Below are 25,836 nucleotides of genomic sequence, written 5' to 3'. Positions count from 1 at the left end.
CTAGACTACTGTGTCAGCCTTCTCTCTGACCTCCCTTCCTCCTCTCTCGCCCCGCTCCGGGCTATTCTTCACTCCGCCGCCCGGCTCATCTTCCTGCAGAAACGATCTGGACATGTCACTCCCCTTCTTAAACAACTCCAGTGGTTGCCTATCGACCTCCGCTCCAAACAAAAACTCCTCACTCTAGGCTTCAAGGCTCTCCATCACCTTGCCCCTTCCTACCTCTCCTCCCTTCTCTCTTTCTACCGCCCACCCCGCACGCTCCGCTCCTCTGCTGCCCACCTCCTCACCGTCCCTCGGTCTCGCCTATTCCGCCGTCGACCCCAGGGTCACGTCCTCCCGCGGTCCTGGAACGCCCTCCCTCCTCACCTCCGCCAAACTGATTCTCTTCCCCTCTTCAAAACCTTACTTAAAAATCACCTCCTCCAAGAGGCGTTCCCAGACTGAGCTCCTCTTCCCCCTCTACTCCCTCTGCCATCCCCCCTTTACCTCTCCGCAGCTTAAGCCTCATTTTCCCCTTTTCCCTCTGCTCCTCCACCTCTCCCTTCCCATCCCCACAGCACTGTACTTGTCCGCTCGACTGTATATATTTTCGTTACCCTATTTATTTTGTTAATGAATTGTACATCGCCTTGATTCTATTTAGTTGCCATTGTTTTTACGAGATGTTCTTCCCCTTGACGCTGTTTAGTGCCATTGTTCTTGTCTGTCCGTCTCCCCCGATTAGACTGTAAGCCCGTCAAACGGCAGGGACCGTCTCTATCTGTTGCCGACTTGTTCATCCCAAGCGCTTAGTACAGTGCTCTGCACATAGTAAGCGCTCAATAAATACTATTGAATGAATGAATAGTAAGTGCTTAAGAAATAGCAAAATTATTACTTTTTTTATAATCATCATTATTGCTAATAATGAGAATTATAATCATAATATTATTACAGTCAGAACACTGTTCTCAAAGCTGGGATAGATAGAAGATGATCAGATCTGACCCGATCCCTGTCTCACTTGGGGCTGTCAGGGTAAGGTGAAGGGAGACGTGGGTGACTCAGGATTGCGCTGCCCCTTTCCATTCATTCATTCATTCATTCAGTTGTATATATTGAGCACTTACAGTGTGCAGAGCACTGTACTAAGTGTTTGGAATGTACAATTCGGCAACAGATAGAGACAATCTCTGCCCAGCAACGGGCTCGCAGTCTAAAAGCTGTGAGTTTTCTGTTTCTGTGAGTCTCCAACCCTTCTTCCTTCTCCAGGCCTGGTGTGCAGTTCCCAATGCCCCTCCTCTGCTCAGCCAGATGCCTTGTTGCTTCTGGGTGCTCCACTGGGCTACTGGCGAATAAGAATTTTACTTCCCCTGTAGTAGAGGGGAGCTGACTGGTAGTCAGATAGGGTCAAAGTCTCCGGTGTCACCTGTAGCAGGAGGAACCGGGAGGCAGGGTGAGGCACGCACTGGGAGAGATGCTGGAATTCCTCGGTTCTATTAAGGTGAGGGAGAAGAGAAAGAGGAAAGAAAGGGAGAAAGTCTATGAATGAGAGTGAGTGAGTCAGAGAGGGAGAGCCTGAGGGAGAGAGCGAGAGTATGTGGTGGACGGAATAGATGGAGACTGGCCTGGACTGCAGATAGAGGGAAGGATTGTGGTATTGATGAAGGGCTTATTGTGTGCCAAGCACTGCACTGCACAGTTCGGAAGTCGGGCCCAGTCTCTGTCCCACAAGGGGCTCAGAGTCCAAACGGGAGGGAGAACTGGTACTGAATCTCCATTTTCCAGATGAGGAAACTGAGGCATGGAGAAATTGAGTGATTTATGCCGAGGCCCACAGCAGGCAATAATAATAATAATGATGGCATTTGTTAAGCACTTACTATGTGCCAAGTACTGTTCTAAGCAGTGGGAGGGATGCCAGGTAATCAGGTTGTCCCAGATGGGGCTCACAGTCTTAATCCCCATTTTCCAGATGAGGTACCTGAGGCACAGAGAAGTTAAGTGACTCGCCCAAAGTCACACGGCTGACAAGTGACAGATCCGGGATTAGAACCCATGACCTCTGACTCCCAAACCCGTCCTCTTTCCACTGAGCCATGATGCTTCCCAGTTAGGGCAAGTGGTGAACAGGGATCGGAACCCATTTCCTCTGATCTCCTAGCCGGTGCCCTTTGCACTAGGCCATGCTGTTTCCCAGTTAGGGCTGGTAGGATGAGAGGAAATGGGAGAATTCACGAGAAATAAAAGAGGGAGAGTTAAGATGGGGCATTTTCTAAGCTGGGAAAGTTGTGGTCAAGGTGGGGTGTGGCAGAGGTAGGTAGGGGGCTGCTGATGGAGTGACAGACACTTGCACTCTCGGGTTTGATTTCCCCATCCTTGTTTCTGGGTATCCTTCCCTCCCTGGTGCTACCCCATTCTCCGGAGAGTGATGGCAGGATAGCGCGAAACCACCAAATGAAATGGTTTTATTCCTATAGTCTTGTTAACCACCATTCCCTTTCCTCTCCTCTGAACCGCAGCTGGCATACGGTTATACATTAAAGGAAACTCAGGCCCCAGCACGTTTAAACCTGTCATCCTAGCACAGGCTAAGGAGAAATAGGCCCACAGAGGAGGTTTAGTCAACAGCCACCCTGCCCTTGCCACCATCAAATAGCCATGCGGAGACTCCTCCCCCTACCCACCCACAAGGCTCTGGTCACAGGAACCAACATGACAAAGAAACCTTACTACCCACTCTTACCTTCTTTCCTTCTTCCAGTTCCCCAGTCAGGCTCCAATATGGCAATGGATGATTCCAGGACTGTTTCTTATAGAAAATTGCTTTACACTGAAAGGGAACAAACCTAAGGAATGGGATATACGGTAGCCTTAGCCACAATGAATGCAAGCAACTCATTGACCGCCCATTTCTTCAGAATAATTCTGCAATCTTGTTTGATCTTTCATTTTGTTTGCAAATCCTGCAGGCCGTGCAAGTGTCTACTTTCAAGATATTGGTGGTTTGAAGTTGGTACGTGATCTTGCATGGTCAAATGCACCCAGCTCATTAAAAGAAGTTGCTCTGTATACCATAGGATCTCTGGCCAAATTTAATGGTAAGATAGATCATTTGATCACTTCTTGCACTCTGTTGCACCCCTTGAACCATTTTAGGCTTATTTTCTCTCCTTTCCCTATTTTTGCATCCACTTTTTATCCGGGTCCTGTATTAATCCCAAAACAAATAAAGCCATGTCAGTTATACTCAAGTGCCCATTAGAGTACTGTGTGATTTACTGGCAGTCAGTACTCAGTAACAGCACAGTTTTCGTGTGTAATTCGCTTGAGCTGAAGCCGAAAATGTAATTTGTCAAATTGAGCTGATCATTAAGTTTCTAAAGCATTCTAGTTGCTTGTCTGAATACTGTTTCCCCTCTTCAAAGCCCTACTGAGAGCTCACCTCCTCTAGGAGGCCTTCCCAGACTGAGCCCTTCCTTTCCTTCTGCCCCTCCTCCTCTCCCCATCCCCCTACTCCCTCCCTCTGCTCTACCCCTTCCCCTCCCCACAGCTCTTGTGTATATTTGTATATATTATTACTCCATTTTATTAATGATGTGTATATATCTACGATTCTGTTTATCTATTTTGATGGTATTGATGCCTGACTACTTGTTTTGGTTTGCTGTCTGTCTCCCCTTTTTAGACTGTGAGCCCGTTGTTGGGCAGGGATTGTCTCTATCTGTTGCCGAATTGTTAATTCCAAGCACTTAGTACAGTGCTCTGCACACAGTAAGCGTTCAGTAAATACAATTGAATGAATAAATGAATGTTCCACGTAGGTCAAAATCCCTATTATTAGGAATGGTTTTCTCTGTAGAACTGTTAACTTCATTATTATGGTGATAACTAGAATTATTTGCTAATTCTCACTACTGTAACCCTGTAAGTGTAGCGTTATTGAAGGGATGTAGAAAAACAGTACCCATGTTATTTGCCCCATTTTTGCTGGTGGTACTTGAGAGCTTACTGTGTGTCAGACACTCTACTAAGCATGGCCTCGCGGATTGAGCACAGACCTGGAAGTCAGAAGGATCTGGGTTCCAAATACGGCTCCTCCACTTATCTGCTGTGTGGCCTTGGACAAGTCACTTCACTTCTCTGGGCCTCAGTGACCTCATCTGTAACATGGGGGTTAAGACTGTGAGCCCTATGTGGGACAGGGACTGTGTCCATCCCAATTAACTCGTATCTACCCCAGCATTTAGTACAGTGCCTGGCACATAGTAAGTGCTTAAAAAGAAACATTTTTTAAAAAGGAACAAAAAGCTGGAGTTGATAAAAAGGTATCCACGTTAGACATAGTCCCTGTCCCAGATGGGGCTCACAGTCTTAATCCCCATGTTACAGATGAGGTAACAGGCACAGAGAAGTTGTGACCTGCCAAAGGTCACTGAGTACCATGCTGATTCATTCATTCATTCATTCATTTAGTCATTTTTACTGAATACTTACTGTTTACAGAGCGGTGTACTGAGCACTTGGGAGAGTGCAGTACGAGAGTCAACAGACATTTCCCCATCCATGGCGAGTTTACAGGCTATCCAGCCTGCACGCTTTGCTCCCCTATCTGTAATTTTTTAAATGTCTGTCTCCCCCAGTGGACTAAACTCCTCAAGGACAGGGATCGTGTCTGCCAACTCTGTTGTACTCTCCCAAGCACTTAGCACAGTTCACCGAGCACTGTGAAAAAGCAAAATGAGCTTTTTCGTGTATTGAAAAATGAGATCCGCTACTACCCTGTCAGTCTTTGTCATTCGGGGCCATATTTCTCCATCCTTACTTTTTCCATAAGCTCAAGCAGTTAAGAATATGTAGAGTCACTGAGGGCTTAGTTAAATTTGTATGATGACATCTAACCAATTTTTGTTTTTTAGGGGCTGGACAGATGCTTTTGAGAGAAACGGGCTGTATTCCTGTTCTGCAAAAGTTATTCAGGTAAACAAATAAGAAACTAGTCTCTGGTCAAGGTAATGAGTAACAAATGCCTGCCAATTTAAAGCATTTTGACCATCTTAATTGCTTGTTTCCTAATAGAGAAACTCTCATAGAATCAGAAATTGACTCCTCGATCCAAAGCTGTCAGGAGAAATATTCCCTGTGGTATGCAGTGTGCAATGCTCTGACTGCAGCTGTCAATAATCCTCCAAATGGTGATTATCTTGAATTTTCTATGGAATTGGTGGCTACTGAAATGAACGTGGCAAAATTATTGATGGCTGCATTTTTCCAGTCGTGTACCTGTGCCAACTTAAACTTTGACCTGATTCAGTTTAAGTTTCTTTTCTTGTCAGAGGAAAATCAGAAGATTTGCAGTTCCATTTTGCCGTGTGCACAGACCTTGTTAGAAGCACGAATCAAGCCTGACGTAGTTCATCCCCTTAGCTTATTTATTGGCCTCGTAATGGCAGGGAACCATAAGTGTCAATTATTTCTTAATCGAGATGCATTTAGGAGAACCATTCTCATGGAATAATAAGTGTACATGATTCAGTCCGATGCTTGAGTTTTTCTGGGGTAAACTTAACCCAGATGGTGGTACCAGCTTATAAGCGCTTTATAAAGAAGAGTGCAGTGACGCTTTTCAAGGAATGTAAAGTCCTAGATCTCTTCTTATCCGGTTTCTGTCCCCTTCACTCCACAGAAACAGCCCTCTCTGAGGTAACCAGTGACCTTCTTCTTGCCAAATCTGATGGCCTCTACTTTGTCCTGGTCCTCCTAGACCTCTCCGTTGCCTCTAACACTCTCGACCACCCGCTTCTCCTTGAAACTTTATCCAACCTTGGCTTCACTGAGGCTGTCCTCTCTTGGTTTTCCTCCTTTCTCTCTGACCACTCCTTTTCAGTCTCTTTTTCTGTCCCCTCCTTTGCCCCCCACCTTCTGACAATAGGGATCCCTCAAGGCTCAGTTCTAGGCCCCCATCTGTTTTTCCTCTACACCCAAATAATAATGATAATACTAATAATGGTACTTGTTAAGCGCCTACTGTGTGCCAAACACTGTTCTAAGTGTTGGGGTAGATCCAAGGTAGGAACTTAGGACACAGTCCCTGTCCCTACTAAAATACTTCTTTATATGCACATGGAAAAGTGTCCTTTTAATACACAAATTCTGCCCTAGAAATGTCGATGTAGTTGTATTCGTTGGGTACATGGTCGTGAGTGATACTCACGTAAAATTAGCTTAGTGAAATGAATGTTTCAGAACAGCAATGATCCCTTTGCTTGATAAAAGTATTGACTGTTTTATAACTTTATTCCTGAAGCACCAGTTCAGGAATTCTTCATATCTGTTGGTGGATTGGATGGTTTGGCTGACATTTTTACCAAGCTGGTCAGCAATTCAAGAGAGAGTATTCCTAGTGCTAAGATGGCAGTAGCAGTGACAAGTACCATGGGTGTCTGCATTGCCCATAACTGTGAGTGATTCAAACATTTGCATGTTTATCTCGTATTCCAGTAATTCCATTTTGTATGATTGTTCCACAGTTTGGGATTTGGTTTTTAGAGACTTGATTCACACACAAATGCTGTGAAGGGCTTATGGTTTTTTTATCATTCATACTGCCGCTCTCCCTCTGGGATCCCAAACTCAGTACCCTCCGCCTCCTGTCGCCACAACTGCCACCGCCCTAGGTTCTGGTGGGGATGCAAAATAGCCCTGGAAGACCTAGGAGCCTGTTGGGAAAGAGTTAAGCCCCCTGCCCAGTCATCTCACTGAGCACCCCCCTCCCCGCCCCCCCCCCCCCTAAATCTGACCCTGGATGGCAGCCACCGCTGAGTGGAGTCACCAGCTGGTGGCTCCATTTCCTGTTAGTCCCTCCTGATCCATTCAGAAGCCTTGGGAACTTTTTCCCTGCAGTCCCAACTCTGGGGCAGGGAGCAGTCACCCCCTTAACTATGCTGGGTTGGTGCATTTGTGTCCTGTTCCATCGAGCTAATCCTGTGCCCTGCTTAACTCCTCCCACCTTTCCCATTGCTGTCAAAGGTGTTAACTGTCCTTTCTCTGCCCCCTTGCTCATAATACTGGAATCATCTTAGATGCCTCTTTTTCATTCTTTGCCCAAATTGAAATCATCGCCAGGACCCACCCACTGATTCTATCTCAGTGTCGTATCACAGATCGTCTCCTTCCTCTCCGTTCCTCCAATCACCGCTCCAACCGCACGATGTCCCTGTTTTCATTCACTCATTCGGTTGTATTTATTGAGCACTGACTGTGTGCAGAGCACTGTACTGAGCAGTTGGGAGAGTACACTACAACAATAAACGGACATATTCCCTGCTCACAATGAGTCCTTGATAAGATTCTTGTTGATCAGTCAGTGGCATTTGAGTGGGGATGGTCTGTCAAAGGAAAAGCATTGTGACAACTAGCCACAACCAAAAGAGGCAAAGAATGAATTCACAGTTGAGAGGAAAGAAATTCAGGGAATGTGTCTATTATATTGTAGTCTCCCAAGTGCTTAGTACAGTGCTCTGCAAACAGTAAGCGCTCAATAAATTTGATTGTCTGACTGACTATGACTGACTATGACTGTTGGTAGCAGGAGGATGGAAGAATGAATAGGTAAGGGTAAATTACTACAAGTTGAGAATGTGTCTATGTACTGTTGGGAAGCAGCGTGGCTCGGTGGAAAAGAGCCTGGGCTTCGGAGTCAGAGGTCATGAGTTCGACTCCTGGCTCTGCCACGTGTCAGCTGTGTGACTGTGGGCAAGTCACTTCACTTCTCTGTGCCTCAGTTCCCTCATCTGTAAAATGGGGATTAACTGTGAGCCTCATGTGGGACAACCTGATTCCCCTGTATCTACCCCAGCGCTTAGAACAGTGCTCTGCACATAGTAAGCGCTTAACAAATACCAACATTATTATTATTATGAGGCAAATAAACAGAAGGGCTAAGGGTAGCTGTTGGATGGACACAACCTGGGAAGCTTGCTTAATCAGGAAAGGTAGGAAAGGCCTCTGGAAGAAGAGGGGGTTTTAGGAAAAAGTTTGAAGATGGGGAGAGCTGTACTATGGCAGATTGGAAGGGGGAAGGAGTTCCAGGCAGGTGAGACGATACGAGCAAGGGGTCAGAGGCAGGAGAGCTGAAAAGGCATAGCGAGAAAGTTTGGAAGAAATGAAGAGTGCATGCTGGGGTCTGGTGTGACAAGAGAATGGATGAATGAGAGAGAGAGAGAGTGCAAATCACGTGCCTTGAGAGCACTCTCTTTTGGGACAAGGGGGCCCGGTGGTGTCTGTGAGCGTGATAGGACAGGTAGGTGGAAGAGCCTCGTGTAATAGCACCGTTGTATGCCAGGTGGAAGTATCTCACTGTCCACAGCTCGATAGGAATCAGCGTGTTGTAGCGACAGCACAGCTAAACCCTGGGTGGGCGGAATCACCCCTGAGAGAGGCAACCATGCGGCGGCGCCCATGTGCCTGATAGGAATTGATTCCTTGCAGAAGATCACTGTCATTGAATGGCTCTGGATTTGCAAGAGTTTGAGGATTAATGCAGGGGACAGTGGTCCGTATGCTCGAGGAAGGGCAGAGGAGGACCTGAAAGATGTCTATTTGGATTTTGCGTTTCACCCTGATGATTACAAATGTTTGTGTCAATTATACTTGTGTTGAAAAATATTTTATACTGCTAGCTCCTGGTAGTAGAATTCTAGCGAAGCATGAAGTTGTGCCCAAACTTTTGACTTTGCTGTTCCTGGTGTGTCTGGATTCTGGAGAGAAAACAAATGTTCTGGTTACTCTTGGGCATTGCATAGAGTCGTGTGGTAAGTATGTGTATTATTAATAATAATTGTGGTATTTGTTAAGCGCTTACTATGTGCCAAGCACTGTACTAAGCCCTGGAGCAGTGAGTGGGCTTGTCCACGTTTCCATTTTTTATTTTTATATAGTGTATGGGTGCATGTATTTGTATACACCTCCTTCATGCCTAAAAATGACAGCACTGCCAGTGAAGTTCTCCCGTGGCGGTAATGGAAATCGTGTTGACTGGTATTGTCTTCATACAGATGTCACAGTTCCTGTTCAGGAAGGAAATTATGAATGGTTCTTATGATTAGGGCCATGTTCCTTTGACGAAATCAAGTTATAGAACTTTCTAGAAAAATGAAGAACATAAAAATTTTTCTAAATTAAAAGGCCAAAAATTGTATTCTATGAATTTCGGAGGAGGCCTTTGTGTGATTGCTACATCAGCTGCATGGCAATACTGAGCAGCATGAAAAATTCAAAGGAATCATGCAAATGATTTGAATCGATGATTTGGCATTGACTAGTTTGTCGCTTTCTTCCTAATGAGCATTCTAATCTTGTTCAATCAATCAATCGCCGTGGTTTTATGGAGCACCTATTGAGTGTGCAGAGTGCTGGATTAAGCACATGGGAGAGACCAGTAGAATCTGTAGCCACGATCTCCTCCCAGGAGGAGTTTGTAACCTAGAGTTTGTCATCTAGCGGGGGGTGACAGACACTGAAATACATTTCAGGGAGGCGAAGCAGTACCTGACAAAGAGATGTCCGTAAGTGCTGCAGGTGTGGAGGTGATTCCCCAAATGCTTAGGGGATTGGGAAATGTTCAAGTGGCTTTAAGCAGAGAAGTAAATGGGGTGAGGAGTTGACAGGTGCTTCAAGGTAGGCCTCCTGGGAAAGGTGTGATTTCAAAAGGGCCTTGAAGATAGGCACTGTCAGATGTATTAGTAGTAGCAGCATTCATTAAGCACATACTTGGGACAGTGTACCTTTACCTGGTAGGCTCTCGGGCCCCACAGAATAGCCAAGTGACCCGGTACCTGTTGCCCAGAGGTTTACACTAACGGGGCAGAGTCGGAAAATTATTTTCAACTAGAGTGGTCAGAATACATCGGTGGAGTCGACACATACAAATAACGAGTGCTAACGGTGTGTGGCGGGGAGGGGATTGCGTGTTGGGGGAGAGAGGAAAAGTAAGTGAACTCTCAAGTGCTCAGGTTGGCCGAAGGGATGATGAGGCTCAGAGTGCTGGGAAGTGAAGTGGGGAAAGCTCGTTAGAGACGGTGGCATTTGAGGAAGTATTTGAATGTCGGGAGAGCTGTAGTCTGTCCTATGTGGGGAAGGAGGGAGTTTGAAGCCGGGTGGACAAGTTGAATGAGGGGGCGGAGGAGGGAGAATAGAGAGCGAAGTACAGGTAGTAGGCTGGCTGGGGAGGAATGAGGAGAGCAAGGTGGAGAGAGCAGGTAGCTCAGGCGGGGCCAGATGGTGGAGAGCCCGGAAGCCGGCCGTGCAGGCCTCTATGCCTGATGGGGAGAGATGCAGGGAGCCAGGGGAGGGTTTGGAGGGCAGGAGACATGTGGGCAGAGTGATCGATACACCAGTCAGTTGATCAGTGGTATTTATTGAGTGGTTATTTTGTGCAGAACTAAGCTGAGGAGGTGTGAAGGGGTTTCCTGTGGGGGGGGCAGGGCGTGAGCCACAGGGCTGTGACAGGAGAAGCAAGAATGAGGCGCGGGGATCCCTGTTAGCTCGGCAAGAACGAAGCACACGAGCTGGAGCGGAGTGGGAGTAGAGAGTGGTTAAGTAGGCCGGAAGGAGCTGATTGAGTGCCTTCAAGGCAATAGCAGGAAGTTCCTACTCTGGACGAACTGATCCCACCACCGTCTACTCAGCATAAATGTACACTGGTCGATTGTAGGGTCCCGTATATCTAAAGAGTGTATCTCTAGGCATGACAAGTAGACATTTTGCCAGTTGCTCTAGTTGGTGGGGAGTATTGAAATCGCATCCCTTGACCAATTTCTCCTCTCCTCTGGTTGGTCACTTCACTGGGCCTCAGTTACCTCATCTGTAAAATGGGGATTGAGACGGTGAGCCCCACGTGGCCCAGCGACTGTGTCCAACCCGACTTGCCTGTATCTCCCTCAGCGGTTAGTACATTGCTTGGCACATAGTACGCATTCAACAAATGCCCCCATTTTATCATTATTGTTATTATTAATAATGAAAACCCTCACCTCAGCATGTCAGCAACTAGTCATTTATCTGTTCACAATCAGCTGATGCACTTTTTTCCATCCCCTCTTACTTAAGCACGTGCTCACTCGCATAGCACTTAGTGGCTTAGTGGAAACAGCCCGGGCTTGGGAGTCAGAAGTCATGGGTTCTAATCCCGCATCTGCCGCTTGTCAGCTGTGTGACTTTGGGCAAGTCCCTTAACTTCTCCAGGCCTCAGTTCCCTCATCTGTAAAGTGAGGATGAAGTCTGTGAGCCCTACGTGGAACACCCTGATTACCTTGTATCTACCCCAGTGCTTAGAACTGTGCTTTGCACATAGTAAGCGCTTAACAAATGCCATTATTATTATTACAGTGCTCTGCACACAGTAAGCGTTCAATAAATACAACAATGAATATCCACTTTCCTTCTTCCTCCTGTTTGTTTTCCCCACTTGATTGTGTCTACCACCTTTATTGTATTCTCCCAAGCACTTTCTAGAGTGCTCTGAATGTGGTAGGCTCTGCTGGTGATGATGGAAGATGCTAAGGACAAAGGAGATGCACAAATAGCATAGCAAGAGTCAGGGAATGAAGCAAAATTGCCAAATTAGCCACAAACAAGGAATTTGGCTGTAGAAGAATCTGGAAGAGTTGACTATATAGTCATCTTCAAATTAGGGAAAAGAATATTCTTAGAGTTAGTAGCTGGCACTGCAGGTAATCATTTAAAAAGCCTTCATGCCTTGGAAGGAAAGAGTGTTTCCTAAATGGAAGATGTATTCAAATGAGCCATTTCTGTGTCCCTTTCTCCCCTCCACCTCCTCGTCTTCTCTGGCATCTCTTAAGGAATAGAATCAGTGATTAAGAGAAGCATTTAGGGAGGATTTTTCTGAAAGACAAACAGCGAAGCCTGGTGGAAAAAGCACCAGACAGGGAGCCGAGGGACTTGGGTTCTAATCCTGTCTCTGCCACTTGCTTGCTTTGTGATTTCGGGCAGGTCATTTCACTTGCTGTGACTCATTTTTCTCATCTTTAAAATGGGGATTCAATACCAGTTCTCCCTCCCCTTTAGACCGTGAACCCGATCATCTCGTATCAATCCGAGTGCTTTGCACGGTGCGTGGTGCATAGTAAGTGTTGAACAAATACCATTACTATAATTACCATCATTATTGATAATACTATTATCATCAGTTGTTTGAACTGGGTGGAGACATCCTTCGAGAAAAGTGTTAGCAGTGGTGGATTTAGAGGCGATTTTAACTGTATCTTCATTATATCCTTCAGAGCAAAATCTGAATAGCCTTCTCCAGAGCAATGGCCTTAAATTTATCATCGACTCCTTAGCTGAGTCTCATTATGAGGTTTTAAGCAACATCGTTTTTATTGTGCTGTACAACTGTAAAGTTTTGGGTAAGTTTATCATTATTGTTGGAAAAATGATCCTCCCTAATCTGCTTCAAAATGTTGTGCTTCCTTGTACATGGACGATTAAGAATTGTGGTGTGCTTCGAGGCTGTGAATTTGTGGTAGAAAGCAAATCTGCTTCAAAGGCGGATAAGGAAAACACCAGCCGATTGCTTGTGTATCCAGGCCCAGATACCCTCTGGACCTGTCCTCGTAGCATCAGAAGGAGTTCTCTCCCTGGGTAGCAGACAGTTGGACACTGCAGCATTTTTCTCCTCTCCAACTCCGATTTTCCACTTCCTGGTCTGAATTGTCACTCAGACCATTCATAACCTCATGATTTGCCTCCTCGTTCACATCCCCTTATCTCCCCCAGCTGCCCTTGGTACCAAGAGGGCCCCCAAACCAGCTTATGTCTCCCCTCTTCTGAGAGAAGCCTTCTCTGGGTCCCACTGCACCCACCAGCGGTCACCCCTTCTCCCTGCTCCCACCTGTGTCCAAAGTCAGCTTGGGAGAGTAGAGCAGAGGAAGCCAGACGTTCCCTACTTTCAAGGAGCTGAAGTCCTCTTGGGGGAGACAGACCTACAAAATCTGTACCAATAGTGGGAGTAGTTGGCACGATGAGAATCGGAGAGGGGAGTAGAGTCAAAGTCGGAATGAACAGTCAGATGAACCATCAGCCATACGTCTCTATTCACACACCAGGGATGGGTGTGGAAACCTAAGGGCTAAAGCATGGCCGTAGGGTTGCTCTAACATGAAGTGTTGAGAGTTAATCAGGGATGGCAAGGGGGAGGAGACAGAATTTTAGGTGGGCTTTGAAGATGGATAGAGTTGAAGCCTGGCGGATTTGGCCAGGGAGAGAATTGAAGGGCAGGGACGAGTGTGAGCCGAGGGCGTGGTAGCGGGCGAGCCGAGGGGAAGGGACAGTTAATTTGTGGGCAGGGCAGTGGAAGATGAAGGGGACTAATCTAAAAATGGAGAAAGCTGACAAAGGAAGTAGTTCTGGTTTCATGCGAAGGTAGATGGGCAGCCTTTGGAAGGTTTTGAGGAGTGGAGATAGGTGTCCTGAGATGTGTTATATTGTCCTCTCCCAAGCGCTTAGTATTCATTCAATAGTATTTATTGAGCGCTTACTATGTGCAGAGCACTGTACTAAGCGCTTGGAATGAACAAGTCAGCAACAGATAGAGACAGTCCCTGCCGTTTGACGGGCTTACAGTCTAATCCACACTCAGCGCTCAGTAAATAATAATAATAATAATGTTGGTATTTGTTAAGCGCTTACTATGTGCCGAGCACTGTTCTAAGCGCTGGGGTAGACATAGGGGAATCAGGTTGTCCCACGTGGGGCTCACAGTCTTAATCCCCATTTTACAGATGAGGGAACTGAGGCACAGAGAAGTTAAGTGACTTGTCCACAGTCACACAGCCGACAAGTGGCAGAGCTGGGATTCGAACTCATGAGCCCTGACTCCAAAGCCCGTGCTCTTTCTACTGAGCCACGCTGCTTCTCCAAATTGACTGACTGACTGATAGCAGCATGTCAGGTCTACTGAAGGGGTCGACCCTGAAGGCAGGGAAACCAAGGAGGAAATGAGACAAAGAGAACTTGAACTGGTGTGTTGACTGGTTGAGGAGGAAGGGGCACGCCCGGGCAGCGTTTTGGAGGAAGAGTGGCGGGTTTAGCAATGTGGAGGGTCTCTTACCCACTTTGGGTTAGTTCCCCTATTCACTGGTTTATTTCAAAGAACAGGCATTAGGCATCTAGAATTGGAGCTCCAGTTAGGTTAAAAAATGAGAGGAAAACATTCTCATCTGTGACTCGTTAGGATTTTCAGTTGAAGGTAACAGGAGAGCTAAACGATTTGATACCAAATTACCGGCAGGTTAGTGACTTGCATCCCAAACCTTATTCTGCAAATAAAATACTGAATAAGGATCACATTCCAATCAATCACTCATACTTATGGAACACTTACTGTGTGCCGAGCACTTAATGTGTGCACTGTACTAAGTGCTTCCTCGTTATTTTCCCTGTTTGTTGTTACTCCCATTGTTATTTCCAAAGGACAATTGAGGTTCTGGGACAAAGAATGAGATATAAGCTTAGTGTGTTATGTGAAGTTTTGTGAATTGAAGTTTGGTGACATCAGAGAGGTGGGTGGGCAAATTTTGTGAATTTTATTTCAAGACAATAAAGCATTAACATTAAAGCATTTATAATAATGTCCCAATTCTTTTTTTCACCCTTTTACACAGCTGAGAATTTACTTGATAAGCTTCTGGCATTCATTCCGCAAGATGCTTCTGAAAGAGAGCAAAGAAACACTCTTGGCTGCTTGAAGAAAACAGAAAACACCCTGCTTAAAGAACAATTTAAAAGAGAAGAAGATGAGGTTTGCCTGTTCCTTTCAAAGATTATAAATCTTCTTCCAAAGATTTTAGAGAAGGCCTGAGAGATTCGTTGTGGGTAGGGAACGTGTCTACCAACTCTGTTATAGCATACTCTCCCAAGCGTTTAGCACAGTGCTCTGCATACAGTAAGCGCTCAATCAATAATCGACTGATTAATAGTTCTTTACATGTGAGTGATAATTTTGGGAAGGAAGGAAAGAAAATGACAATTCATGCCATTCCTCCAGGCTTTTCATTATGTTATTTTCTGTGTGAGGTGAAGGGAGACTTTCAGGGAAGGGAATCGGGGCCATTTGTAGGGAAGGACCGGTTGGGCGAATGGCTCCATGTCCCTCCTTCCTCCTGGGGACCCCACCCCTCCTGGGGAACGGAGTTCTGGACAGTTGCTGTTGTGCAGGAGAGGGGAACAAAGGACAAAGCCACGCACCCGAGTCCCCAGTGCCCCTTCTCTCCCCCGCCACTCCTCACGTGGGTAGCTCCCTGGGGTCACCTGACTGGGGAGGGTGGAACCCCCAGGGTGATGGGGCAAAGACCCATCAGAAGAGGCGGAGGGGAGCAGGGAAGAGGGACAGCACATGTGGGAGGCTATGGGCCCTGCCCCTCCTGGGGTGCCCCTGAGAGAAATGAGGACCAAATGGAACAGAGATACTGGTATTGGTTTGCTCTTTAAGAGACCCTCTGCCATAATAACACATGCTGAAGTGTAGGGCAGAAATACTGCAGTGGAAAGAATCTGGTCCTAGGATGGAGCATAATGATTAGGGCCCCATTAACTTGGAGTCAGCGGCAACTGGCAGCAACTTCAAGCATGAATTTGCACTCAATAAGCACTCACTAAATATGCTTGATTGATTGATTTGCTGTAGTTCGAAGGGCATCTATCTAGTCATTCTTCATGTTAGGAAATGACCCTGCCCAAGGTGAGATTTTGTCCAGGTGTGTTCAAGTCTAGAGTGTAAGCTCCATGTGGGCAGGGATCGCATTACCGACACCCAAGTGAGGTCCCCTCCCAAACTCCGTGCATCTGAAGGACGTCCTTTTCTGGGCCTCGGCCATTGGTATCTCCTGGCCCTGCTTTTGATTTAGCCTCTTATTATTTTGAGCTTTTCAAAAGTATTTGTTGTGAGCCAATGAATACCGATGGTTGATCGGTCAGTCGTATTCATTGAGCGCCGACTGTGCGCAGAGCAGCGTGCTAAGCGCTTGTGAGAGTACCGTAGAATTAGCAGACCCAATCCCTGGCTTTAAAACTTGTATTTCCTCGAGTTAACGCCACTCATTTTCCACATTGTGTGAGGGCGGTGCTACGCGGAGTCACAGGCAAACCTGTCTCTTTGAAATTCTTTCTGTGGTGTCTTGTATTACAGGAACAAGGCCCTAAAGCAGATGTCATTGGAGATTCCTTGCTGAAAGGCAAGGGCCAAGAAAAGGACCTTCCAAAGCAGCATCCTGTGTTAGGTGCTCAGATTTACCACCCACCTGCAAACGACGAGGTCCAGAGTCAGTCAGAGAGTACTGGAGGGGATCCCTCAAGTACTCTTTCTGGCAAGCAGAAACCCGTCAGAAGGTAAACCGCAACCAAGGGCAGCACAGTGGTTTCATTTACTTCAGCGTAGCCGTACTGTGTGACAATGAGAGCCAGATCACTTCAATGAGTTTTAGCATTGTATGATAGAGGGGATAGGGAACCTATCTTTCGTTCATTCAGTTGTATTTATTGAGCACATATTGTGTGCAGAGCACTGTACTGAGGGTTTGGAAAGTACAGCGTGTTTAGTAGAAAAAGCACGGGTTTGGGAGTCAGAGGTCTTGGGTTCTAATGCCAACTCCACCACTTATCAGCTGTGTGACTTTGGGCAAGTCACTTAACTTCTCTGTGCCTCAGTTACCTCTTCTGTAAAATGGGGATTAAGACTGTGAGCCCCGCGAGGGACAACTTCATAACCGTATATCTATTCCAGTGCTTAGGACAGTGTTTGGTATATAATAATAATAATAATTGTGGCATTTGTTAAGCACTTACTATGTGCAAAGCACTGTTCTAAGCACTGGGGAGGATACAAGAACATCAGGTTGTCCCATGTGGGGCTCACAATTTTCATCCCCATTTTACAGCTGAGGGAACTGAGGCACAGAGAAGTTAAGTAACTTGCCCAAAGTCACACAGCTGACAAGCGGCAGAGCTGGGATTTGAACCCTTGACCTCTGAGTCCCCCGCTGGGGCTCTTTCCACTGAGCCACGCTGCTTCTCTAGGTAGTGCTTAACAAATGCCATCATTATTATTACAATACAGCAATAAAGAGAGACACTTCCTGGCCCACAACGGGCTCCTAGTCTTGAAGGGGAGAGACAGACATCAATACAAGTTGACAGACATCAGTATAAATAAATAAAATGACAGATTTAGACATAGGTGCTGTGGGATGGGGAGGGGGAGAAGAGCAAAGGGAGCGAGTCGTGATGACGCAGAAGGGAGGGGGAGCTGAGGAAAAGTGGGGCTCAGTCAAGGAAAGCCTCTTTAGGGGAGAGAGTGGGTCCACTCTTCACTGTCTCAAGTGGCTGTCTCAGCTCTTACCTCCCACTACTTGTGGCTCTGTCTCCTGGAATCTTTCCACTTCGGAACTGAAGCCTTTCGGCAACGGGGTGACTGGATGGGTAGTTGGGAGTGAATAATCAGGAGCAGTGTTTCACGGTGAAAAGTGTGACCACAATGCCAAGAAAGTTCTATTCATGAGAACCTGGATGAATTGTGGCGGGGAAATTGTTTTTGTCCCGATCCAAATAGTAATAGTGGGAGTGGTGACAGCAGTCGTTGAGCACCCACTTGGTGAGGTGCATTGTACTTGATGGCTGCTTTTGGGAAATTCAGAATAACCAAGTGGCACATAATCTGGGCACAAGGAGCCAATGCTGAAATGGGGGATCGAGTGCTAGACTGAAAACTCATTGTGGGCAGGGAATAAGTTTGCCAACTCTGTTATAGTGTACTCTCTCAAGCCCCTAGTACAGTGCTCTGTACATGGTAAGTGATTGCTAGAGGCTGTACATAAATTCGCAACTGCTAGAGTTGGCCACAGGGACTGTATGACTTAAGGTGTTGGGAAATGAATCGGGGAAAGCTGGCCTGAAGAGGTAAGATTTCAGGAGGCATTCGAATATAGGGAGAGCTGTGCTCTGTTTGACGGGGGCAAGGAGGGAGTTCCAAGCCGAGGGAAGGGGGCGAATGAGGGTTTGGATGTGGGAGAGTCGAGAACGAGGTGCAGTCAGAAGGTTGGCTTTGGGGAAAGGAGGAGAGCGACTTGGGGGACAGCCGGTAGAGAGAGCAGTTCGGTCAGGGAGGGCCAGATGGTGGAGAGCACTCAGAGCACCTGGAGGTCTCGAAGCTTACCGTGTACAGAACAGCATACTAAGTCCTGGGAAGAATACACAGGTGCGAAATAGACACAGTCCCTGTTCTCTGCTCCTTCACAGAGCTCTCTCAAGTGTGTCGCTAAGCTGTTGAAGAGAAAGGAGCGGCAGTGGCCATGCTGGTTGCAGAATTCATTCATTCAATAGTATTTATTGAGCACTTACTATGTGCAGAGCACTGTACTAAGCGCTTGGGATGAACAAGTCGGCAACAGATAGAGACGGTCCCTGCCGTTTGATGGGCTTACAGTCTAATCGGGGGAGACGGACAGACAAGAACAATGGCAATAAACAGAGTCAAGGGGAAGAACATCTCGTAAAAACAATGGCAACTAAATAGAATCAAGGCGATGTACAATTCATTAACAAAATAAATAGGGTAACGAAAATATATACAGTTGAGCGGATGAGTACAGTGCTGTGGGGATGGGAAGGGAGAGGTGGAGGATCAGAGAGAAAAAGGGGAAAATGAGGCTTTAGCTGCGGAGAGGTAAAGGGGGGATGGCAGAGGGAGTAGAGGGGGAATAGGAGCTCAGTCTGGGAACGCCTCTTGGAGGAGGTGATTTTTAAGTAGGGTTTTGAAGAGGGAAAGAGAATCAGTTTGGCGGAGGTGAGGAGGGAGGGCGTTCCAGGACCGCGGGAGGACGTGACCCAGGGGTCGACGGCGGGATAGGCGAGACCGAGGGACGGTGAGGAGGTGGGCGGCAGAGGAGCGGAGCGTGCGGGGTGGGCGGTAGAAAGAGAGAAGGGAGGAGAGGTAGGAAGGGGCAAGGTGATGGAGAGCCTTGAAGCCTAGAGTGAGGAGTTTTTGTTTGGAGTGGAGGTCGATAGGCAACCACTGGAGTTGTTTAAGAAGGGGAGTGACATGCCCAGATCGTTTCTGCAAGAAGATGAGCCGGGCAGCGGAGTGAAGAATAGACCGGAGCGGGGCGAGAGAGGAGGAAGGGAGGTCAGAGAGAAGGCTGACACAGTAGTCTAGCCGGGATATAACGAGAGCCCGTAACAGTAAGGTAGCCGTTTGGGTGGAGAGGAAAGGGCGGATCTTGGCGATATTGTAGAGGTGAAACCGGCAGGTCTTGGTAACGGATAGGATGTGTGGGGTGAACGAGAGGGACGAGTCAAGGATGACACCGAGATTGCGGGCCTGAGAGACGGGAAGGATGGTCGTGCCATCCACGGTGATAGAGAAGTCTGGGAGAGGACCGGGTTTGGGAGGGAAGATGAGGAGCTCAGTCTTGCTCGTGTTGAGTTTTAGGTGGCGGGCCGACATCCAGGTGGAGACGTCCCAGAGACAGGAGGAGATGCGAGCCTGAAGGGAGGGGGAGAGGACAGGGGCGGAGATGTAGATCTGCGTGTCATCTGCGTAGAGATGGTAGTCAAAGCCGTGAGAGCGGATGAGTTCACCGAGGGAGTGAGTGTAAATGGAGAACAGAAGAGGGCCAAGAACTGACCCTTGAGGAACTCCAACAGTTAAAGGATGGGAGGGGGAGGAGGCTCCAGCGAAGGAGACCGAGAATGACCGGCCAGAGAGGTAAGAGGAGAACCAGGAGAGGACAGAGTTCGTGAAGCCAAGGTGAGATAAGGTATGGAGGAGGAGGGGATGGTCGACAGTGTCAAAGGCAGCAGAGAGGTCAAGGAGGATTAGAATGGAGTAGGAGCCATTGGATTTGGCAAGAAGGAGGTCACGGGTGACCTTAGAGAGAGCAGTCTCGGTAGAGTGGAGGGGACGGAAGCCAGATTGGAGGGGGTCTAGGAGAGAATGGGAGTTAAGGAATTCTAAGCATCGATTGTAGACGACTCGTTCTAGGATTTTGGAAAGGAAGGGTAGTAGGGAGATAGGACGATAACTGGAGGGGGAAGTGGGGTCAAGAGCGGGTTTTTTTAGGATGGGGGAGGCGTGGGCATGTTTGAAGGCAGAGGGGAAGGAGCCCTTGGAGATTGAGTGGTTAAAAATAGAAGTTAAGGAAGGTAGGAGGGCAGGGGCGATGGTTTTAATAAGGTGAGAGGGAATGGGGTCCGAGGCGCAGGTGGAGGGGGTGGCACTTGGAGGATTGCAATTCTCGAGGATTGCGAGAATTGCTGGCGTTCCCTATTTATCAATCTCCCTTGGTGGTTGATGCTCCCTAGCATTGTCTGTCCTGTGGTCCATGGGGAAGGTAGTGTCCCTCTTTGCACTTTCTCTGCGGAGGCAAGTCTCTCAGCCATTACGACTGTCCGAGTGAGGGGTGGGGGCAGAGTGGATGGACAGATGGCTCAGGTGGTAGTGCAGATATGCAGACTCAGGAAGCCTTTCATCTTACATGTTTACATAACCATTATAGAACAACCCGAAAATCCCTAAAGAAGGTGCAGAAGAAAAAGTAGCCACCATCTTGACTACAGTAAAGAAACCAGGAAACCACTGGAATTCAGCTTCATGGTTTTACCTAGGAAGGAAGACTGCAGTGGCTTTGGACCATAAATACTACGAGTTAGAGAAATTGAGTGATATATAATTCCCAAAAGAGTTTTTGTGTAGAGATTTTAAAAAATATATACCATTCTCTGTTTAGGCAATTCTGTTTTGAGCAAGTTTCATCTTGCCAATCCCACATTGTTTCTTTGCAAGATATTCAAATTGGGGGTGGTGATATTGTTTCTTAAAGGGTCCTCTTGTAACAGGAGTTGGGGAGACCTTTGGCTTGCTAAAGAGGTACGCCGAAAAGGAAGAAGCGCACGAGTATACACTGCTTTTAACTGTTTTCAAATTTGCCTTTTGTTTTTCCCAAGACAAAAAGTTAACAGGGGCAGAGGTCACTAAATTTTAAAATAGGAGGTTTGATGTATTAATTGAATTTGTTTGTTAAAAGTATTCTTAGTGAATGAAATAATTTCTGGGACGTTAAGATGTCATTCTGCCTAAGCCATTAAGAACAAAACCTACCACCAAGGAAGAAGTTATGAAGCCCATTGCTCAAATGCATTTGCATCACTTCTGGCCTGATGGGCAGAAGAGAATGTAAGGCACTTTTGATCAATGTGTACTTTAAGTAAGTTAGATGAAACATTATTAAAAGTTTTTTTTCCTGAAAATCATATTTGAGTAGTCCTTTTGAGTTGTTTTTTTATTCTAGAGACATTTCTGGGTTGCAGAAATTGTACGCGTCCTCCTTGGCCCCACAGATTTATACATCACCGGTTCTCTTACATTTTTAAGTTCTTATTTCTTTTGTTCTATTGTCTACCATGCTTTCCGACGCCCCGACTTAGTCCTTGAACTACGTACATATTGGCTTCGCTTCTTTTACGTGACTTGACAAAGAAAGGTTTTCGTACGCATACACTCAGGGCTCTTAAAGCTGGAATTGAAAGTTTCACTTGATCCCAAAATGCCACCGACTCCATATATATGATTCATTTAAGTATGGCCCTGTTGGAAAGATGGTGTGGGAAAGCCAGTTGTTTCTCTGAAGAACTTGCTCAGGCATTCCCTTGTGTTATACTTCCCTGAGGAATGTAAGGGGGCACAACTTTGGCCCTTTGGTTGATGACAAATGAGATGTAACCTGATGGTGAGCTTCTGGCTAAAAAGAATGAAATGGCAGCCACCACCTCCCTCTAACGGAACGTATATTAAATCTGAAACCGCTGCAGTGAAATGAGAACTCTGTAGCCAGCTGAACACCAAGCATCTGATGATGAGGTTCCTTAAGAAAACAGATGCGATGTGAGTCAGGCGGACTGTACCTCGAGACAAGTTCCCCTTTAAATCGAGCCAGCATTTGCCATCGCCCCCACATTTGTTGTCCATTTGAACAGGCAAAAGCTGTGCTATCATTCCCACTCTCTTAAGCAATGTTCATTTTGATTGTTTTTGATGACAGCCTGATTCTAGATCATCGACCTGGTTTAGACACAGCTGAAGACAGATAGTACAATTGTAGTAAAAGGCCCCTAGGTCATTTGAATATTCCCCGATTTCATTTTCTGCCCCTTATAACCCAATAGGCCCTCTCCTGCACCGAGGCCCAAGAGTATTCACTAACCTACACATTGAATTAAGGGCACCGCAGAAGAACGGTCACAGAGTTCTTACCGTTGCAGTTTTGTCACAGTATCAGTATCTGAGTCACAGAAACAGAGGGAGGCAGCAGATAAAACATGATTCTCAGCCAATCAATCGCATTTATTGAGCACTTACTATGTGGAGAGCACTGTACTAAGCTCTTGGGAGAATACAGTACTACAGAACCTACAGAAACGTTCCCTGCCCATAAAGAGTTTGCAGTCTTGAGGGGGAGACAGACATTAATATGACCATATAATTCATTATCACTTAAAGATGTATAAGTGTGGGGTTGGGGGTGGGGCGAATATCAAGTGTCCAAAGGTCACAGATAGAAGTGTGTACAGGTTGCAGAAGGGAGAGTGAGCCAGTGAAAATCGGGGAAGGCCTTTTGGAAGAGATGTGACTCAGTAATGGTTTGAAGGTGGAGAGAGTGGTGGTCTGGCCTCAATGGAGATGGAATTCATTCCAGGCTTTGGGGAGGATGTGGGAAAGAGGTCAGCAGTGAGAATGATGAGATCAGGGCACAGTGAGCAAACTGGAGCTGAAGGAGCAGAGTGTGTGGGCTGGGCTGGAGTAGGTGATCAGCGAGGTGAGGTAGGGTGGAGCGAGTTGATTGCATCAAAACCAATGGTAAGAAGTTTCTGTTTGATGTGGAGGTGGATGAGCAGCCATTGGAGGTTCTTGAGGAGTGGGGACACATGGGCTGAACAATTTTGTTGATAAATGATTCACGCAGCAGGGTGAAGTATGAATTAGAGTGAGGAGACACAGGAGTGTGGGAGGTCAGTGAGGAGGCAGATGCAATAATCCAGGTGGGATAGGGCAAGTGCTTGGATCAGCACGGTGGTAGTTTGGATGGAGAGGGAAGGGCAGATTTTAGCGATGTTGTGGAGGTAGCACCGACAGGATTGGTGACAGATTGAACATGTGGGTGAAATGAGAGATGAGTTGAAGAAAACACCAAGGTTATGGGCTTGTGAGTCAGGTAGGAGAGTGGTGTTGTGTACATTGATGGGAAAGACGGGGAGGACAGGGTTTGGGCAGGATGATAAGGAGTTCAGTTTGGGACATGTTTAATTTGAGATGTCGGTGGAACATCCAAGTAGATATATCTTCAAGTCAGGAGGAAGTGTGAGATTGCAGGGAAGGAGAGAGGTCAGGGCTGGAGGTGTAGATTTGGGCATCATCCACATAGAGGTGGTAAAATGAAGCCATGGGAGCAAACGAGCTCTCCAAGGGAGTGGGCATAGATGAAGAACAGAAGGGGACCCAGAAGTGAACCTCGAGGGACCCCCTCTGTCCGAGGATGAGAGGCAGAGGAGGAGCCAGCCAAAGAAACTGAGAAGGAGTGGCCAGAGATATAGGAGGAGAACCAGGAGCGGACAGTATCCGTGAATCCAAGGTTGGATAATGTTTCAAGGAGAAGGGGGTGGTCTACAGGGTCCAAGGCAGCCATGACGGGGGTCTTCTTTGCATTGGGTGAGGTCTCTGAGCCTTTTTTCCCCCCTGCTAAGGACACAGAGTGGGGTGTTTTGTTTATTCATTGGTGCCTTTGTGTGTGGATCCCAGGGTAATAGTAATAATAATGATCATGGTATTTGTTAAGCACTTACTATGCACCAGGCACTGTACTAAGTGCTGGGGGGGGGATACAAGCAAATCAGGTTGGACACAGTCCCTGTCCCACGTGGGGCTCATAGTCTCAATCCCCATTTTACAGATGCTTGAACTGGGACAAAGAGAAGTGAAGTGATTTGCCCAGGGTCACACAGCAGCCAAGTGGCAGAGCCGGGCTTAGAACCCATGACCTTCTGACCCCCAGGCCCACACTCTATCCATTATGCCATGCTGCTTTCTCTTTCCTTGTTTGCCTTTTCGCACACCATCCCCAACTTCCATTCTCCCATTGCACACCACGTACGATTCCCAATTTTTGAGTTTTCAGTGAAGGCCCATTTGTACATCTAATGCGAGCACTTGAGTCAGTGAGAGTGGATGTCACAGCAATCAATCAATCAATGGTATAGATTGTGTGCCTACTCTTTGCAGAGCACTGTAATAATAATGGTGGCATTTGTTAAGCACTTACTATGTGCCAAGCACTGTTGTAAGTCCTGGCGTAGATACAAGGTAATCAGGTTGTCCCTTGTGGGGCTCACAGTCTTAGTCCCCATTTTATAGATGAGGTAACTGAGGCACAGAGAAGTTAACTGACTTGTTCAAAGTCACACCGCTGACAAATGGCGGAGCCGGGATTAGAACCCCCGACCTCTGACTCCCAAGCCCAGGGTCTTTCCACCAAGCCATGCTGCTTCTTACTGTACTAAGCATCTGGGGGAGTACAGTAGAACAGTGGTGAAAAGTGATCCCTGCCCTCAAGGAGCTTACAGTTCAGTGGGGGAGGCAGACATTAAAATACATTTCAGACAGAAATGGGAACATTAAGGTACATAAGTGATGTGGGGCTGGGGGTGGCATGAGTATTAAAGTACCTAAGGGGTGCAGGCCCAAGTGCATAGGTAGCATGGAATAGGGCAGGGATATGAGGGCTTAGTCAGGGGAGGCATCTTGGAGGTGATAAGATTTTAGTAGGGCATCGGAGATGGGGAGAGTGGAGGTCTGTTGAAGGTGAAAAGGGAGTTCCAGGCCAGAGGGAAGATGTGAGCCAAGGGCAGAGGATGAGAAGGATGAGATCGAGGCATATCGAGTAGGTTGGTCCCTCCTCATATCAGGCACATCAAAGCCTTATCTCCAAGAAGCCTTCTCTGATTAAGCCCTCCTTCCTCTTCTCCCACTCCTTTCTGCATCACTCTTACTTGCTCCTTTATTCATCCTCCTCCCCTCCCCACAGCACATATGTATATATCTGTAATTTACTTATTTATTTATTAATATTAATGTCTTTCTCCCCCTCTAGACCGTGAGCTCGTTGTGGGCAGGAAAGTGTCTGTTTGTTGTGATATTGCACTCTCCCAAGCACTTAGTACACAGTCCTTCACACACAGTAAGGGCTCAATAAATACGATTGAATGAATGAATTGAATGAGAGGAGTGAAATGTGCGGAATGGCTTGTAGTGGGGGACAAGTGGGGTTAGGTAGGAGGGGAGGAGCTGATTTGAGAACCTTAGAGCCGACGGTAAGGAATTCCTGTTTGATGCGGTGGCGGACGGGCCACCGTTGGAGGTTTGTGAGAAGTGGGGAGAGGTGGGACAGAATGGTGCTTTTAGAATAATGACGGGGGAAGCAGAGCAGAGTATGGAGCGGGAGGCAGTGAGTCAGCGTGGAAGCTGGTGCAGTAGTTGAGGCGGGATACGTTAAGTGTTTGGACCAGAGTGGTAGCAATTAGGATGGAGAGAAAGGGATGGGATGAATTCTAGAAATATTGTGAAGGTAGGGCCAACAGGATTTGGTGACAGACTGAATGTAGCAAGAGAGATAAGGGGCAAGATCAATCCATCAGTGGAATTTGATTGAGAGAAAACAGGGCCAAGCTCTACAAGCATTGAACAGGGATGGGCTCTACAAACATTAAATACACAGTAGGTGCTCAATAAAT

General features: G+C 47.0%; 1 protein-coding gene across 5 annotated transcripts in view; it reads left to right on the top strand.

Annotated features, from left to right (window-relative positions):
* The window catches only part of LOC114809003 (telomere repeats-binding bouquet formation protein 1-like), a 30,466-nt gene extending 9,158 nt beyond the window's left edge, over positions 1 to 21,308 (top strand). For 3 of the 5 annotated variants that reach the window (XM_039911082.1, XM_029057383.2, XM_039911083.1), the window contains 7 exons: positions 2,955 to 3,083; positions 4,902 to 4,962; positions 5,062 to 5,177; positions 6,290 to 6,442; positions 14,667 to 14,803; positions 16,190 to 16,389; positions 20,553 to 21,308. In XM_039911082.1, coding sequence (XP_039767016.1) covers positions 4,913 to 4,962; positions 5,062 to 5,177; positions 6,290 to 6,442; positions 14,667 to 14,803; positions 16,190 to 16,389; positions 20,553 to 20,595 — 699 coding nt within the window. In that variant the 5' untranslated portion in view covers positions 2,955 to 3,083; positions 4,902 to 4,912 and the 3' untranslated portion in view covers positions 20,596 to 21,308. Of the gene's footprint in view, positions 1 to 2,954; positions 3,084 to 4,901; positions 4,963 to 5,061; positions 5,178 to 6,289; positions 6,443 to 12,284; positions 12,411 to 14,666; positions 14,804 to 16,189; positions 16,390 to 18,294; positions 18,370 to 20,552 lie in introns of those variants that run through there. The other 2 variants (XM_029057384.2, XM_039911084.1) reach the window with 2 other exon arrangements.
* The last annotated feature ends 4,528 nt before the right edge of the window (positions 21,309 to 25,836 follow it).

This window comes from Ornithorhynchus anatinus, unplaced genomic scaffold, assembly GCF_004115215.2.
Source record: "Ornithorhynchus anatinus isolate Pmale09 unplaced genomic scaffold, mOrnAna1.pri.v4 scaffold_93_arrow_ctg1, whole genome shotgun sequence".
In the NCBI taxonomy this organism is placed as follows: domain Eukaryota; kingdom Metazoa; phylum Chordata; class Mammalia; order Monotremata; family Ornithorhynchidae; genus Ornithorhynchus; species Ornithorhynchus anatinus.
This window is presented reverse-complemented; position numbering and strand designations above follow the sequence as displayed.